The sequence below is a fragment of the Mastigoproctus giganteus genome, chromosome 11 (assembly GCF_048544385.1).
Source record: "Mastigoproctus giganteus isolate SK-2022 chromosome 11, ASM4854438v1, whole genome shotgun sequence".
Lineage (NCBI taxonomy): Eukaryota > Metazoa > Arthropoda > Arachnida > Uropygi > Thelyphonidae > Mastigoproctus > Mastigoproctus giganteus.
Window position 1 is genome coordinate 81574740 of NC_143585.1, and position 17613 is coordinate 81592352.

Genomic DNA, 17613 nt, shown 5'->3' on the forward strand with positions numbered 1-17613 from the left:
ATGGAAAAACTATGAAAATTGATGAACAGGAGCAAGATGATGAACCAATCCTTGAACTATATGCAACTGATATGGGCACTGGTGGTGGAGCAACTTTTCCTACAAAATAAAAATTCAAAACAAACTGGTTCAAATAGGCAGCATATCATTGATCATTGGAATCAATAACTAAGACCAAATAATGCATACACTCCTTCAATGTAATTGTCATGGGCTTCACTGTAATCTTAATGATATCAAAGATCTCATTTCTGTCCATAATCTTGCAAGTGTTTGTTTACAAGAAACAAACCTAATTCTGCACATAAGCATTACAATCAAGCACTACAGTATATATAGGCAAGATTGTAAAAATACAACTGCTCGTGGGGGAGTCACTATTTTGGTTGAGTCTAAAATCCCACCAAACATTCACCAGCAAACACCCGTAGAAGCAGTCGTAGTCTGCATCACAATGAGAATTACCTTTACAATAGTCTCACTCTATCTACCCGCCTAATCATATACAGTATATGCATCAAAAGACAAGAAGATTTAGTTAACCAATTACCCTCTCCATTCTGTTTGATGGGGGACTTCAATGGGCACCATTCCCTATGGAGTTCTCTCCATAAAGATAAAAGAGGACAATTGATTGAAAAACTTCTAGATGGCAGGAACTTAACACTCTTAAACACAAGTATGCATACCCATGTGCACTTGCCTACAGGGACTTCTGTAGTTGATCTTACCATCTGTTCCCGGCCCTCTTTCCTATTCTTGACTAGTCTGTTTCAAATGATCCCTATAACTGATTATTACCCAGTTGTTTGTTGCCTGTTAACAAATAACATACTGCAAACTATAAGAGATAAAAAAAAAATGGAAATTTCACCAAGCAATTTAGATAAAAATACTAATGTGCCAATTCTTTAGATGAGCAAGCTGTAATGTATTCTGATATCAATAGCTTACATCACTGATCAAGTAATCTCTACAGCAAATATTGCAATACCAAAGACAACTAACCAATACATAAACATTACAAACAGTGGTGGAATGAGAAAGCTTGGAGGCAAAGAAAAAACTAAAAATTGAGGCCTGGAATCAGTTCAGAAAGTTCCCGATTACTAGCAAGCTTATAAAATATAAGAAAGCCAAAGCAAAAGCCTCTTACATATGGAGGAGATGTCAGAAAGAGTCCTGGATATCATTTTCCTGCACAATTAATAGAAATACAGACACTAGAATCATCTGGAATAACATTTGACAAATTTCAAGCAAATATTCAACAGCTCCTGTGGCAATAATGAGCTGGAAAGGTCAAGATATAACCGAACTAGAAAAAATTGCAAACCTGTTAGGAGAAACTTTTGTGAAATTGGCAGCTGCATCATCATACAAACCATTCTTTCAAAAATATAAAGCTCAAATTTAAAAATACAAAAATTAAATTCCACCCACGAGTTACCATGCAGTCAAACCTTTACTTTAAATGAATTGCACAAAGCCTTAGCCAAATCAAAACAGAGTGCAGCAGGTTCAGATGGAATCCATTACCAAATGATTAAACATCTCACCAAAAAGTTCTTATGCATGCTCTTGCTTCTTTATAATAGAATATATCTTGAGGACACATATCCAGACGCTTGGCAGCACTCGTTTGGGCTGGCTTTTCCTAAATCAGGGAAGAACCACACAAAATCCAAATAACTATCGCCCAATTACCCTCACTAGCTGTCTCGGTAAAACTTTAGAAAAAATGGTGAATGACTCATTAATGTGGTTCCTTGATTCACGTAATCTCCTTAGCGCAAGCCAATATGTTTTTTGAAAAACAGGTCAACACTAGATATAATGACAATGGCTGAACCAAGAAGCAAATATACAAAATGCTTTTCTCAGAAATGAACACCTTTTTATGATATGTCTTGACATTGAGAAGGCTTTCGTTACTACCTGGACATATGGCATCCTGCATGGATTGCACAAATTAGGAATGTGAGGCCATCTGTCAAAGTTCATCAAGAACTTCATGTGTAAAAGAACTTTCTAAGTCCACTACCATCGTATTCTCTCTCAAAAGTTCAATCAAGAAGGTCAAAATCAATCCTGTCACAGAAGATATTCCAGAAACAATAGAAACATATCCATATGCCAATGTCTTCACCATTTCATGTCACTCACAGAATGTGTGGACAATAGAGAGATGGCTCCAATGTGCTATAAATAAAATAGAGTTGTGGCCCACTTATATAATGGATGTTGAATCTTAATAAAAAGGACAGCAGCATTACACTTCTACAGAAAATGAAAGATGCATCCTGATCCAGAACTGAGAATAAACAATCAACAAATTCCACTCAAACATAGTATCCAACTTCCAGGATTAATCATGGATAACAAATTAAATTTCTTAGAACACATAAAAAAAGCTATGTACAGTCTGTCTAAATAAATTAAACATTCTCCAAGCAGTATCTACCATAACATGGGGAGCTGATCGTTATGCACTCCTGCATATTTATTGTGCAATGATAAGATCTGAATTAGATTACGGTTCCCCATCTACTCTTCAGCTAGGAAAATTGTCCTAAATCAGTTACTCTATTCATCATAGCATGTTATATGTTGTTTCCAGAGCATTTCATGCATCACCTGTCTGCAGTTTATACAAACAGATCCATGAACTCCCACTCCAAATTCATAGACAAGTTCTTCTTCTGAACTATACCATAAAAATTGAAAGCATTCCTGAACATCCAACATGGCAATATCTGTATAATTCAAAATGGGACACCCTATATAATAATAAACCTATAGCATATGCAAACTGGTGGGAATTCGACTAAAAGAATTACTTTCATAATGGAACTTAAGTGTACAGAGGATGCGGAAAGGTCAAGGAATGACCACCGCGTATCCCCGGAGCAATATGGCCTTAGTTGCTAATGCTCCTAAAAACCAAATAACAACAACAACAACAACTTAAGTGTAGATAAAATTTATCAAGATAATTCCACATCCCTTCTGCCTTGGAAAATATGTTCAGTCGATTGTGACATGGATCTCACAAAATGGAAACAAATCGCAATCCCACAACATCTATGAAACAACTGCATTCTGCTTATGCAATGAATTTCTCTGATTAGTTTCATATGCACACTGATGTCTCCAAAAGGACACACATAGGTTCAGCAGTGGTCTCGGCAAACAGCATACTTTCTCAGTCTCTTCCCATAGATTACAGTATATGTAGTGCAGAATTGTTTGCCATAAGTCTCACATTGGATCGCGACAAAACTTCCCTTGCAAAAAGTTATTTTTACTGACTCGTTAAATGTAATAAAGGCCTTACAGTTAGAAAATCATCCTACTCATCCATATCTGAGAAAATTCTTCCTTGATTATCTCACCTCAGAACAAAACAACAAATTGTTTGATTTCCTTGAATTCCTGAATATTCTGGAATACTGGGCAATGAGTGTGCTGACCAAGCTGCTAAACATCCGTCAAATGTAAATTCTCTCAAGCATAACATCCCATACAGTGATTTTACCCATGTCATTCGAAAAACATCTGAAAACATATGGAAATAAACTTGGCGGTCCCAAACAGCAACAAATCATATCATATCAAACAACAGTTGAAATGCCAGAAATCAAGTTTTCATTCAAATAGGCATGAAAAGGTTATCCTCACCTGGCCTTGTATTGGACACACACACACACATTTAACACACTCTTACCTCCTAATGAAAGATGATCCTCGAGAATGACCTCATTGTTATTCCCAACTCACAGTAAAGCACATAATCACAGAGTGCTCACGATACCAAATAGCCCACCAGTCAGCTTTCAAATCATGTGCATATGAACCATTAACTCTTCAACTTACCCTCGGAGAACAATCAGATGTAAATGAACTCTTTCTTCCCTCAATTTAATAAATCTTACCAACTGCATCTAATACCAACATCAGTAACAACCTAACTGGTAAAAGCAAAACTTGAATAGGTGCAATATAACTGAAGCAGCTTTTGCTCCATGAAACCAAAATAGTTTTAAACATATCACTATAAATCCAGGTCCAAATCCAAGTTGATGCCTCTAGAGTCGTCTGCAGGAAATCATACCAGTCACCGTGATAGGCATGCAGCTTGCAGTCATTTACAGTGTGGTAAATTGTCTGTCTGGGAACGTCACAATCACATTGTGGAGAAGGTTGTTTGTTCTTCCTTTTTTTTTTTTTTTTTTTGCTGTTTTGGCCAAAACACATTTTCCTCCTGCTTATAGTTACTTCATCTCCAGATTTTCAAAATCCAAAAGTTGACAACTATGAATAAATGTATTGGAAGCTATCAGATACTTAAATTTCAGCTCATTTAAAAACCTTTGTATTGATTTTATAATTGATCATGGCAAATGTTTTCACACATTAATCTCTCTCTCTCTTTCTGCCATTTTAGAGGGTCTTTCACCTAATCAGAGTAGAGAAGTGGTAACAACAGCTGTAAAAGCAGTTTCTGTAACAAGACGTGGAACCACATATAAACCTGCAGGTTAGTTCTGATTTAATCAGTAATCTTTAATTAGTAGGAAGTTTAATTATTCCAGTTTATTTTGGTTTGATATAGTTATGACATTATGACAGGGCTGTGTACTGGGAATCTAAAATGCTGGTGGAGCTAATATTCTGGTCTCACTTGTGGCCAAATTTCATCAAAGTTGATCAAAAGCACCACACCTAGTATATTTAGCTGAACACAGATGTGACCCAACATAAGCAGGGATGAAGGTATGGCATTTCCAATACTTATAAGCTGATGCAATATCACCCCTTTGCTTATCAGAGTTTTGAAGTGCTGAAAACCATGTTTACTTGCTAGGGTGAAGCACTAATTAGCATTAGTAGAGGCATTTGATGCAAGAAAGCAAGCTTATGCAGCATCAGCCAAAAAAATAAATAAATAAAAAATAACCACTTCCACTTCACCCCTCTGTTCGTTCGAAATACCTGTCCAGCTGAGCCTTAAAGTTATTTAGGCTATCAACTTCCACAACAAGGGATGGAAGTCTGTTCCACCAACCAACCACCCGCTGGCTAAAGGCAAATTTCGACACATCTATCCTACATCTGTCTTTCCTCAATTTGAATTTATGCCCTCTCAGGTGATTATTCTGAGCAAGAGGAAGAATCCCATCAGCATTGAGCATGCTCAAACCATTCAAGGCTTTATACACCTCTGTCAGATCACCTCGCTGGTGCCTAGTCTCCAGACACTGTAATTTGCAAAACTTAAGCCTTTCTTCGTAAGAGCACCCCTTTGTTCCATTCACTAATTTTGTTGCCCTTCTCTGTACTCGTTCCAGCAGCTCTATCCTTCTTGAAATGAGGCCTCCAGGCCTGTATGCAGTACTCTAGGTGTGGCCTGACCATTGCCTTATACAAGGGAATAATCACCTCCTTATCTCTGCTAGAAAAATTCCTATATATCATTGACAATACACCATGAGCTACTCTTGCAGCCCGTCTGCACTGCTCAGAGAACTTCATATCTGTCCGCACAACCACCCCCAGGTCCCTTTCATTCTCTACCACTGTCAGTGTAGTACCACAGAATTGATACGTTGCTCTGGGGTTGCTGTTTCCCATATGTAGTACTTTACATTTGTCAATGTTAAACTTCATTTGCCACCTCTCAGCCCATCTGCTCAACCTTTGCAGATCCTGTTGCAGCAGCAGCATAGTGTCAGTAGTGTCCTAATATTTCTACATCTGTACAGTTATGCAGTGTGAATCATATCCTCCATATCCAATGTTACTTATGTTTCAAGAAGTGCAATTAATTTTTTTTGCAGGCTGGTCACTAAATAGTCTATCAGACTAAACCAGGTGATAAACCCTCTAAGAGGCATCTGGATTGTCTGCTATATAATTTCAATGACTTCATTGTGCCAGTTTTTCACTAGAGGGAGTCTGAGTAGTGTATATCTGATGAGTACACTGCCAAGACCACATTATGTCACTAAGCTAAATATATATCCTTGTGGTGTGTATTCCATGTTCAAAAATTTCATCAATTCATGCATGTCCCCCCCTCCCCCGCCAACTATGCCAAAGCGTCATGATTAGTCAAACTTATGGAACCAATTTATCTGCATGAAGATTTATGCCTCCCAAAAACTTCCTCATTCGTTTCACAAATATATGTGGTCACAACTTCGGTTTCGACAATGTCTATTTCTGCCTACAGCTTGCTATGCTCCATTTCTTTTTTTTGACAGAATCTCAATTATTGATTGCCTCAGCTAACACCCATCTCACTCTCATTACTTGTTTTACGATTCCATCACATGTTTATTCTAAACTTCATCAAACTATATCGAAATATTGGTTTTCCAATATGTACTAATTCTGTTAAAGATAAGAACATAGTATATTGCAATTGACTGGTATGCAAATCTCCAGTATCATTTTCTGCATACACTAAAAGCTTTTGAAAGTTGCAAAAAAAATTATTAATTAATCCACACTCATTTTGAACAGGATGGGAAACTTCTTTTCCACATGATAGTCCAGCCTTGTAATTGTCTCTGGCCAAAGCTATTGGCTGCAACAATTGTCCATCTATATTTCACCTCTGTGACAAACTGATAGTTCTGTTGCATTGTCAGCCAGAGAGACATAAGGACATTAGAAAAATTTTTAAAAATCTTGATGCCAAGAAGCCTCGGCCTAGATGGCATTTCTGTACTTCTTCTCAAAATCTGTATTCTAGAGCTTGCACCTTTTCTATGTCATAAACTTTTTTCACTTTCCTGGAAGACTATTGTACAAATTGGAGCAGAATGGTATTAAGGGTAAGTTGCTACAATGGATAAAAGGATGGTTGAGTGGGAGAAGACAGAGGGTGGTAATTAATGGGTGCTGCTCTTCGTGGACTAATGTTATTAGTGGAGTCCCACAGGGTTCGGTGTTGGGTCCTCTGTTGTTTTGTATATTTATCAGTGATATTGATGAAGGTATATCAGGCTTAGTGTCGAAGTTTTCAGATGATACAAAGGTTGGCAGGGTTGTTAATGACAGTAATGGCAGTGTGCTACTGCAACAGGATCTAGATAATTTGGGCAGATGGGCTAAGAAGTGGCAACTGAAGTTTAACCTTGACAAATGCAAAGTACTGCATATGGGTAGAAGTAAACCCAGAGAAACGTACCAACTGTGTGGTACTACACTTAAGATGGTAGAATATGAAAAAGACCTGGGAGTAATTGTGCAGGCAGATATGAAGTTTTCTGAGCAATGCAGACAGGCTGCCAGGGCAGGTCATGGGGTTTTGTCAATGATATATAGGAATTTTGCTAGCAGGGAAAAGGAGGTGATTGTCCCTCTGTATAAGGCAATGGTCAGGCCCCGCCTTGAGTACTGCATACAGGTCTGGAGGCATCATTTTGAATGAAGGGATCCTCTCACCAAGAGAGGTAAGAGGATCTTACTTCTCCTAGTGCCTAGTCCCAGCCACTGCAAATTGCAGTGGCTGGAGACTAGGCACCTGCACGGTGACCTGATTGAGGTGTATAAGGCCTTGAATGGGTTGAGCACACTGAATTCTGATGGGATCCTTCCCCTTGTTCAGATTACGAACCTAAGGGGGCATAAATTCAAATTAAGAAAAGACAGATGTAGAATAGATGTTCGGAAATTTGCCTTTAGCCAGCGGGTGGTTAATTGCTGGAACAAATTTCCATCTGCCGTTGTGGAAGTTGATAGGTTAAATAAATTTAAGGAGGAACTGGACAGGCATTTGGAGGGAATGGTGTGATTTTTTTTTTTTTTTTTTGGTTGATGCTGCATAAGCTCATACACTTGCTTTCTTGCATCACATGCATCACTACTACTACTATTCTGTGATCATTTCCAACATTTACCTTGTTCAGGACACTAACATTCACGATATATCTTCTGTTAATGAGGATGAAGTCAATTTCATTAGTTGTTAATCCATTTGGGCTCTTTCTTGTCCACTTTCTATTCATTCTTTTCATGAAAAAAGTGTACATTACTGACAATCCTCGAGAATCTGCAATTCCACAAGTCTTTCACCAATTCCAAAATTTTCTATAGTTCTCCTTTCGGCACTGTTTTGTCTCTTTGCAACCATTCCATTCCCCCATAATAATAGCGTAATGGGTTTTCTGCTCATCTAGAAGACTCAATTTCAGCGTACATTTCTTCAGCGTCTTCATCATCGTGGCTCGATGTTGGTGCATAAATCATTATAACCTTTAACTTGTACCTCTTAGAAATCCTGAGTAGTTGTCTTGACACCCTTGGTGATATACTTTTGAATTCCAAAATGTTGTTTTTTTATATCTTTATGGACCAGAAGGCCAACTCCACCTTTGCTCCTTTCACTGTTTCCCTTGGTATACAGCAGATTTCCACTTGATAAACTTATAAGTGATTCATTTCTTCCTCTTCTTTCAGCGAAACTGATGATATTCCAATTCACATTTTCAAATTCCTTTTCAGTTCTAATATCCTGTCTTCACCGATGAGCGATCTTACTTTGTAACAGGCCAAATTCAGTTTCCTTGCATGGCAGCCTGGTCATACCTAGAGATTCTTAGCACCCTCTGCTTTCACTCTGATCCTCTCGCTGCTGTAAGAGGAGGGAGTGAAAGCCGCTGGGGACTGAGAGCCATTTGTTTCGTTGTGCTGTCATGTGCTGGAGGGTTTGGTCTTTTTCTCTTCATGCTGACCAGGTGTCTTAAAGAGAACCACTCTACACGTTCGTTGCCACCTAAGTGACATAACAGGACTTACCATCGAGAAGGTGTGCACGAGTGTATTTTAGGGAGGCAGGCCAACCGGACTTCTCCCAAATCTTCTGAGATAAAAAGATATTGGATCCATCAATGTTTTAGACTGAGTTTCTGATAACACACAGAATGCCTGTTACCACCTCTCAACTCATCTGCTCAACTTTTCTAGATCCTCTTTCAGTAGCATATTGTCATTAACAACCCTGCCAAGTTTCGTATTGTCTGGGCATTAACCCTGTTATACTTTCATCAGTATCATTGATAAATATACAAAACAACAATGGGCTCAACACCATACCGGAGGGAACTACACTAATAACATTGGGCCATGAAGAGCAATTGCCATTGATTAGCACTCGCTGTCTTCTCCCACTCAAACATCCCTTTATCCAAAGCAGAAACTTGCCATTACTGCTCCAATTTGTACAGTAGTCTTCCATGTGCAACAGTATCAAAAACGTTACTAAAATCCAAGTATATGATATCAAACTAATTTTTTTCATACAGTTCCTTTGTGATCACATCATTGGCATTAGTATAGGCATATGATGCAAGAAAGCAAGTTTATGTAGCATCAGCCAAATAAAAAAACAAAAAAAAAAAACACGCTCCCATTTCACTCCACCGTTCATTCGAAATACCTGTCCAGCTCAGCCTTAAATTTATTTAGGCTCTCAACTTCCACAACCCACTGGCTAAAGGCAATTTTCCGCACATCTATCCTATATCTGTCTTTTCTCAATTTGAATTTATGCCTTCTCAAATGATTATTCTGTGCAAGAGGAAGAATTCCATCAGCATTGAGCATGCTCAAACCATTCTAGGCTTTATACACCTCAATCACATCACATTACAGGTGCCTAGTCTCCAGACACTGTAATTTGCAAAATTTAAGCCTTTCTTCGTAAGAGCAACCCTTTGTTCCATTCACTAATCTTGTTGCTCTTATCTGTATACAGTACTCAAGGTTTGGCCTGACCATTGCCTTATATAAGGGGATAAGGCAATGCTCTTATCCTGGCTCACCTGGCTCGTGCCTCCATAGCCAGGTGGGCAGGAGCAGCAGTGCGTAGCACGTGCTTCTTGATTAGACCAGGGTTCGAGCCAGTGAGCCACCAAATACGGAGGATGCGGAAAGGTCAGGGAATGACCACCGCATATCCCTGAAGCGATATGGCCTTAGTTGCTAATGCTCCTAAAAACCAAATAACAACAACCGCCTTATCCCTGCTAGAAAAATTCCTGTATATCATTGCCAAGACACTATGAGCTACACTTGCAGACCATCTGCACTGTCAGAAAACTTCATATCTGCCTGCACAATTATACCCAGGTCCTTTTCGTTCTCTACTACTCTCAGTGTAGTACCACAGAGTTGATATGTCACTCTGGGGTTGCTGCTTCCCATATGTAGTACTTTACATTTGTCAATATTAAACTTCATTTGCACCTCTCAGCCCATCTGCTCAACCTTTCCAGATCCTGTTGCAGCAGTACTGTCATTAGTGTCCTTAACAACCCTGCCAACTTTCGTATCATCTGCAAACTTGGACATTAAGCTTGATATACCATCATTAATATCATTTATAAATACAGAAAACAACAATAGACCCAATACTGAACCCTGAGGGACTCCACTAATAACGTTAGTCCACGATGAGCAGTGTCCATTGATTACCACTCTCTGTCTTCTCCCACTGAACCATCCCTTTATCCATAGCAGCAATTTGCCTCCAATGCCACACTGCTCCAATTTGTGCAGCAGTTTTCCAAGTGCAACAGTATCAAAAGCCTTTCTAAGATCCAAATATATGATATCAAAGTTATTCCCTGCATCCAGTTTCTTTTTGACCACATCATAGTATCCAATCAAATTGGTCAGGCAAGACTTTCCCTTAACAAAACCATGCTGTGTCCGAGCTATAACTGAAGTCTTGACTAGATGATCCTGCAGTGCTTCTTTAACAAGTGCCTCCATTAATTTTCCTGGAACAGAAGTTAAACTCACAGGTCTATAATTACTTCTGTTGCCCTTTGATCATCCTTTGTGAATTGGAGTCACATTTGCACATCTCCAGTCCATGGGTACCTCCCCTGTGTCCAAAGAAGCTCTCATAATTATGGCTAAGTGTTTGCTTACTTCTTTGCTGCAGTGCGTAGCACACGCTTCTTGATTAGACCGGGGTTCGACCCCGTCACCACCAAATACGGAGGATGCGGAAAGGTTAAGGAATGACCGCCGCATATCCTGGAGCAATATGGCCTTAGTTGCTAATGCTCCTAAAAACCAAACAACAACAACAACAACTTCTTTGCTGCCTCCTTTAATATAACTGGATAGATCCCGTCCACCTCGGGTGTCTTTTTTATGTTTATCTTTAACAATTTCTCCTCCACTTTCCTCTCAGTTATTACAAATTCATCCAACTCACTGCCAAAGTTTAACTCACCTCTGGCATTCTCCTCCCTGGATAACTCCTCATGGGTGAATGTAGATGCAAAATATTCATTCAGTTTGTTAGCCACCTGAGTAGGATCACCAACAGTTGAACCATCAATATCCAGTGGACCAATCTGATTCATCCCTATTCCTTCTAGAGTTTACATAGATAAAGAACTTTGTTGTTTTTCTTTGCATCCTTTGCTAAGGATTTCTCATAATCTGCCTTTCCCTGCCTAATTTCCTGTGTGACTTGGTTACAGACCAGCTTATATCTATCATAGGCTTCCATGTCACCCATTAATTTATATGCACCTCATGAATTTTTCTTCTCTGCCACATGTCTCATTAGTTCTTCTGACATCCATTTAGGCCTAAACCTTGAACAATATTTCTTAGTTGGTATGTAAAGCCTAGTAGCTTCCAAGATAAATTCTTTGATCGCTTCCCATTTTGAATTTGCTCTTGGTAACATCATGAGTTGGTCCCGCCATATAGAATTTAAATACTGTCTCAGACCACCATAGTCACATTTACGAAAGCAAAAACCCTTCCCTGATGGTAGTTACTTCTTTGAGTAAATCCCACTTCAGCACACTGTGATCACTGCCACATAGTGGGTCCTTTATCTGCAGATTCTTAATACATGAAGAATCACTACTGATAATCAGATCAAGAGTATTACTCCCTCTAGTTGCCTCCCGAACATGCTGATGTAGAAAACAATCATCCAATAAATCCACAAAAGCCTTGCTAGTGTGTGTGTGTGACCAACCCACAAATTCCAGTCAATATCTGAGAAATTAAAATCCCCCATTATAAGACTCTCTCATTTACTGGCCCACTCTATTTCCCCGTACAGTTTCTTATTATACTCATCAGAGTCATTAGGCCTATAACACACTCCTACTCTCAATTTTGATCTCCCAATGCTTATGTCACACCAAATTGACTCGACACTGCACTGTCCCGCGATGTCAATTGGCTTCACTTTCTTGGATTTTATGTGTTTCTTAACTAATAGTATAACCTCTCCTCCCTTCCTATTTTGTCTATCCTTCCTGTACACATTGTACTCCCCAAATTCCAGTTCTGCATTCCTTATATCTGTGTGACACCTCGTCTGTGATATCCCCACAATATCTTGCCTTTGATGTTCTGAGCGATACCTCAAATTCATCAAATTTATTTACCAAACCCTTAGCATTGGTGTACATGCAAGTTACATCCATCTGTTCTTATTCTTAGCTACCCTAACACAACCCATGTGTTTACTTGTACTGCAGTGACTCCCAGCAGGCTCTGAAATACCCTGCATCTTGTTTTCATTGCTGCTGCTCATTCCAATAGAAGCAGTGCAACAATCACTTTCACCTCTGCCAGTGGCTACTGTTAATCTATTAGTCCTTGTATTCCTCCCAAGCTAGCATCCAATCAAATTGGTCAGACGAGACTTTCCCTTAACAAACCCAAGCTGTGTCTGAACTATAACTGCAGTCTTGTTTAAATGATCCTGCAGCACTTCTTTAACCAGTGACTCCATTATTCCTATAACAGAGGTTAAGCTAACAGCTCTGTAATTACTTGTTGTCACTCTTTGATCCCCCTTTGTGAATTGGGGACATATTTGCACATCTCTCAACCATGGGGGGCCTCCCCTGAGTCCAAGGATGCTCTCATAATTATGACTAAGTGTTTGCTTACTTCCTTGTTTATTTATCCTCCTTGTTTATCAGTACATTTTTTCCATAATTCTTTCTAACTTGCAGTTGTAAATTTGTTGTGAGTTTGAACATGCATTGTTGTAAAATTAGGAACACTGCTGTTAAAACCAGCTTATTACTGTCTTTTTGAGCTCCTCTTCAGTCAAAAAGTGTTTTCCATGAAGATAACTTTTCATATCTCCAAATATTAAAAAAAAAAAAAAAAAAAAAAAATCATATGGGGGACAAGTCTGTTCTATATGCAGGATGTGGCAAAACTCTTCACCCTAGTTCTGCAAGGCACCTCCGTAGCCAGGTGGGAAGGAGCAGCAGTGCATAGCACACACTTCTTGATTAGACCGGGGTTCGAGCCTATCTCACCAAATATGGAGGATGCGGAAAGGTCAGGGAATGACCACCGCATAATTGTGTCGTTTTCGATAAACCTGACAAATGCTATTATTTGGGCTTTCCCCCTAATATCTGTAGAATTATCTAGTTGCAATGCAAACAGTTGCCCAAAATTATTAATATGTTGAACAACTTGTTCTTCAATATCGTCAGACATTTCTTTTATACTTCTGCTAATTGTGCTGTTTGAAAGTGGTACTGACATAATATTTTTTCAGCTTCCTCTCCCAAAATACTTTTCACGATTACCCCACATGCTGGTAAAATTAGCCTTTCTGCAATCAGGCAATATTTCTTTATTTTATTTTTTATTATTTTTATTTTTTTCCATCAGTTCAGCTACTAAATAGCTGGCTTCTTGCACTTTATCAGATATTTTAGCCATACTATAAAATTCTGTACCTTGTTTTCTAGTAGAGCAGTCTTTTAAAATATTTCATAGTTTTGGACAATAAATTCTCGTGTTTCATAGAAAAATGACGCTGCAATTTACTCGGCACCATTGATTCATTCGGCAATTTTAAACCACATACCAAACATAAAGGTAGAGGACAATCTTTGTTACCAGATACAAAAATTCCATCACCATCATATTTACGACGTTTCTTCTTTTTTGATGTTAATGGTTGCTCTTTTTTGTTTTTGTCATTTTCTACAAGCTCGTTGTTATTAATTTGCCTCTTCTGATTTCCTTACACTAAAAATTTATCCATCACTAATCATTTCTAAAAAAATTAAAATTACTTCCAAAATATACTAATACAGTAAATTGAAAATATCTGTTCTATACAAATTAACTGAATATGACGTTTTAGAGATATAAAAACACAAAAAGTAATTTTAAAACACAGGAACTTTCTTACTATGCTGCTGACAAGTTGCACTTATACAACTGCAGAGTGCCTGGGAAAGTCTCTCAAATGATAAGAATGGCTTAATAAAGGTGAACAGATCTAGGAATCAAAAGGTGAATAAAGGTGAACAGATCTGGTACTAGGAATCAAAAGGTGAATAAAGGTGAACAGATCTGGTACTAGGAATCAAAATGTGGTGTCCATTGACCGCTGGAAGGGGGCTGGGATTGGTGGAGTGTAAATAAATTTTGTTTTATTTGAATTCATTTTTATTATAAAACTTGGATTTATTAATTTTTTATATTTGCGTTTTCCGCAGCACACCGAAGCATACTCGTGGCACACAGGTTGAGAAACACTGCCTTAATCCACATCTCTTGGGATAAAAAACTTAGTGGCTTCTGTGATCTTCTCTGAGTGCTTCCCATTTAGAATTTTCAGCTGATGACATTAGTGTAACCCACTGAAAAGAATTAAAAACTTTCTGAAACTATCATAATTTCATATTACATATTCATTCATATGTGATTTGATGCAATTCATTGCAAATATCCTCAGGTATCTAAGCAGTCAGAAATGCTCAGTGGTTAAAGGACTGAAAGATATTGTATTTTACTTTTATTGATAGATGGTAGGAACTGTTGGAGGATAAAACTGGAATCAGTTTTAGTGCACCAGTGTTGATGGTGGATCTGTCTGAGTTTGTGACATATTCAGGAATGACAGTTGCTTCTGTTTTTCTACTTTTGACATTGAGTTGAGTTCAGCAAAGAGTGGAAAAGGTGTAGGTTGTCATTGCCATGGTTCTGAATGAAGAAAATATCAACATTCTAAGCAGGTATCTAAGCAGTCAGAAATGCTCAGTGGTTAAAGGACTGAAAGATATTGTATTTTACTTTTATTGATAGATGGTAGGAACTGTTGGAGGATAAAACTGGAATCAGTTTTAGTGCACCAGTGTTGATGGTGGATCTGTCTGAGTTTGTGACATATTCAGGAATGACAGTTGCTTCTGTTTTTCTACTTTTGACATTGAGTTGAGTTCAGCAAAGAGTGGAAAAAGTGTAGGTTGTCATTGCCATGGTTCTGAATGAAGAAAATATCAACATTCTATGATATGTCCAGTAAATATGAACAAGCTTACTTTAGAGACATAAATAGCATTGTTTAAAAACTCGCCTGTATAAATCCTGAGGTGACATTAAATTTGTCAAGACCTCCAGGTGTGATCCAGCCTCACATTACATTGGATTGAAATGCCTTTTTGATTGTAAGAAAGCTAAAATCTTATTAGTTGATAAATTTTATAAAAGTATACATGGAAGCTGTTTTGAACCTCGGCATTATGAAATTTCGTGGGGCCCAACATATTATTATATGTATGGCACCATTGATTCATTCAACAATTTTAAACCACATACCAAACATAAAGGTAGAGGTGTTCATAGTTCAGTGAAGTGTGCATATGCACACATGCTTGCACGAGATTATTTAAATTTATTGAATAGAAATGCTGTATCTGTCTTTTATTCACCACTACTGGATTTAAAACTCCTCATTTTGAATATTAAAAACAAGGATAATATTTTTGGCATTCTTTTACTACAGGAGGAGATGTCACAAGTTCCCTAAGAAAAATCAACACAACAGCATTTCGTGTCAGTGATAATGATTGGCTGCATATGAATGCAACAAGAGATATCATTCACAACAGATATTCATTACTTACTAATATATATTAAAAGAAATTGAGTTAAAAGGCATTTTAATGTAGAAAAATTAAATCATTTCATTTCAAATGTTGAAGATAAACATAATTTCATTTCAAATGAAATGAAATTATGTTTATCTTCAACAATTTCATCGCAGGAGAAATTGTTGAAGGGGAGGTACCCATGGACTGGACATGTGCAAATGTGACCCAAATTCACAAAGGAGGATCAAAGGGTGACACAATTAATTACAGACCTGTTAGTTTAACTTCTGTTCCAGGGAAATTAATGGAGGCACTGGTTAAAGAAGCACTGCAGGATCATCTAGACAAGACTACAGTTATAGCTTAGACACAGCATGGATTTGTTAAGGGGAAGTCTTGTCTGACCAATTTGATTGGATACTGTGATGTGGTCACAAAAGAACTGGATGCAAAGAATAATTTTGATGTCATATAGTTTGATCTTAGAAAGGCTTTTGATACTGTTGCATATGGGGGACTGCTGCACAAATTGGAGCAGTGTGGTATTGGAGGTAAATTGCTGCTATGGAGATTAAGTGGAAGAAGACAGCGAGTGGTAATCAATAGACACTGCCCTTCGTGGACTAATGTTATTAGTGGAGTTCCCCCGGGGGTAGGTGGTGGGCCCATTGTTTTCTGTATTTATTAATGATATTGATGATGGTGTTTATCAGCTTAATGTCCAAGTTTGCAAATGATACAAATGTCAGTAGGGTTGTTAATGACACTAATGACTTTACACTGCTTCAGCAGGATCTAAAAAAGTTGAACAGATGGGCTGAGAGGTGGCAACTGAAGTTTAAAATTGACAAATGTAAAGTACTGCATATGGGAAGCAGTAACCACAGAATAACTATCAAATGTGTGGTACTACACTGTCAATGGTAGAGAATGAAAAGGATCTGGGGGTAATTTTGCAAGCAGATATGAAGTATTCTGAGCGATGCAGAGGGTCTGCAAGAGTAGCTCAGGTGTCTTGTCAGTGATATACAGGTATTTTTCTAGGGGTAAGAAGGTGATTATATCCCATTGTATAAGGCAATGGTCAGGCCACACCTTGGGTACTGCACACAGGTCTAGAGGCCGCATTTTAAGAAGGATGTAGAGCTGCTGGAGCGGATACAGAAAAGGGCAACAATATTAGTGAATGGAACAAAGGGTTGCTCTTACAAAAAAAAGGCCTTAAGTTTTGCAAATTATAGAGACTGGAGACTAGGGACCTGCAAGGTGCCTAGTCTCCAGACACTATAATGTGAGGTGTATAAAGCCTTGAATGGTTTGAGCAGGCTCAATGCAGATGGGATTCTTCCTCTTGCTCAATAATCACCTGAGAGAGCATAAATTCAAATTGAGGAAAGACAGTTGTAGGATAGATGTGTGGAAGTTTGCCTTTAGCCAGAGGGTGGTTGATTGCTGGAACAAACTTGCATCTGTCATTGTAGAAGTTGATAACTTAAATTGATTCAAGGCAAATCTAGACAAACATTTGGAGTGAGTGGATGGGTGAAATGAGAAGGGTGTGTTTTTTTTTGTTTTTTTTTTTTTTGGCTGATGCTATATAAGCTTGCTTTCTCACATCACAAGCCTTTACTAATGCTAATGCTATTCAGCATATTTATGAATATGAATTTAACATTTGTATTTGTATTATAGTGCAAGGAAA

At 38.2% G+C, this 17613-nt stretch overlaps 1 protein-coding gene across 3 annotated transcripts in view; it reads left to right on the forward strand.

Moving 5' to 3' along the window:
- Positions 1–17613, forward strand: part of LOC150078191 (voltage-dependent calcium channel subunit alpha-2/delta-2-like) — a 663667-nt gene that overhangs the window by 452916 nt on the left and 193138 nt on the right. For all 3 annotated transcript variants that reach the window (XM_090384688.1, XM_090384689.1, XM_090384690.1), the window contains one exon: positions 4448–4540. In XM_090384688.1, coding sequence (XP_090240814.1) covers positions 4448–4540 — 93 coding nt within the window. The remainder of the gene's footprint in view (positions 1–4447; positions 4541–17613) is intronic.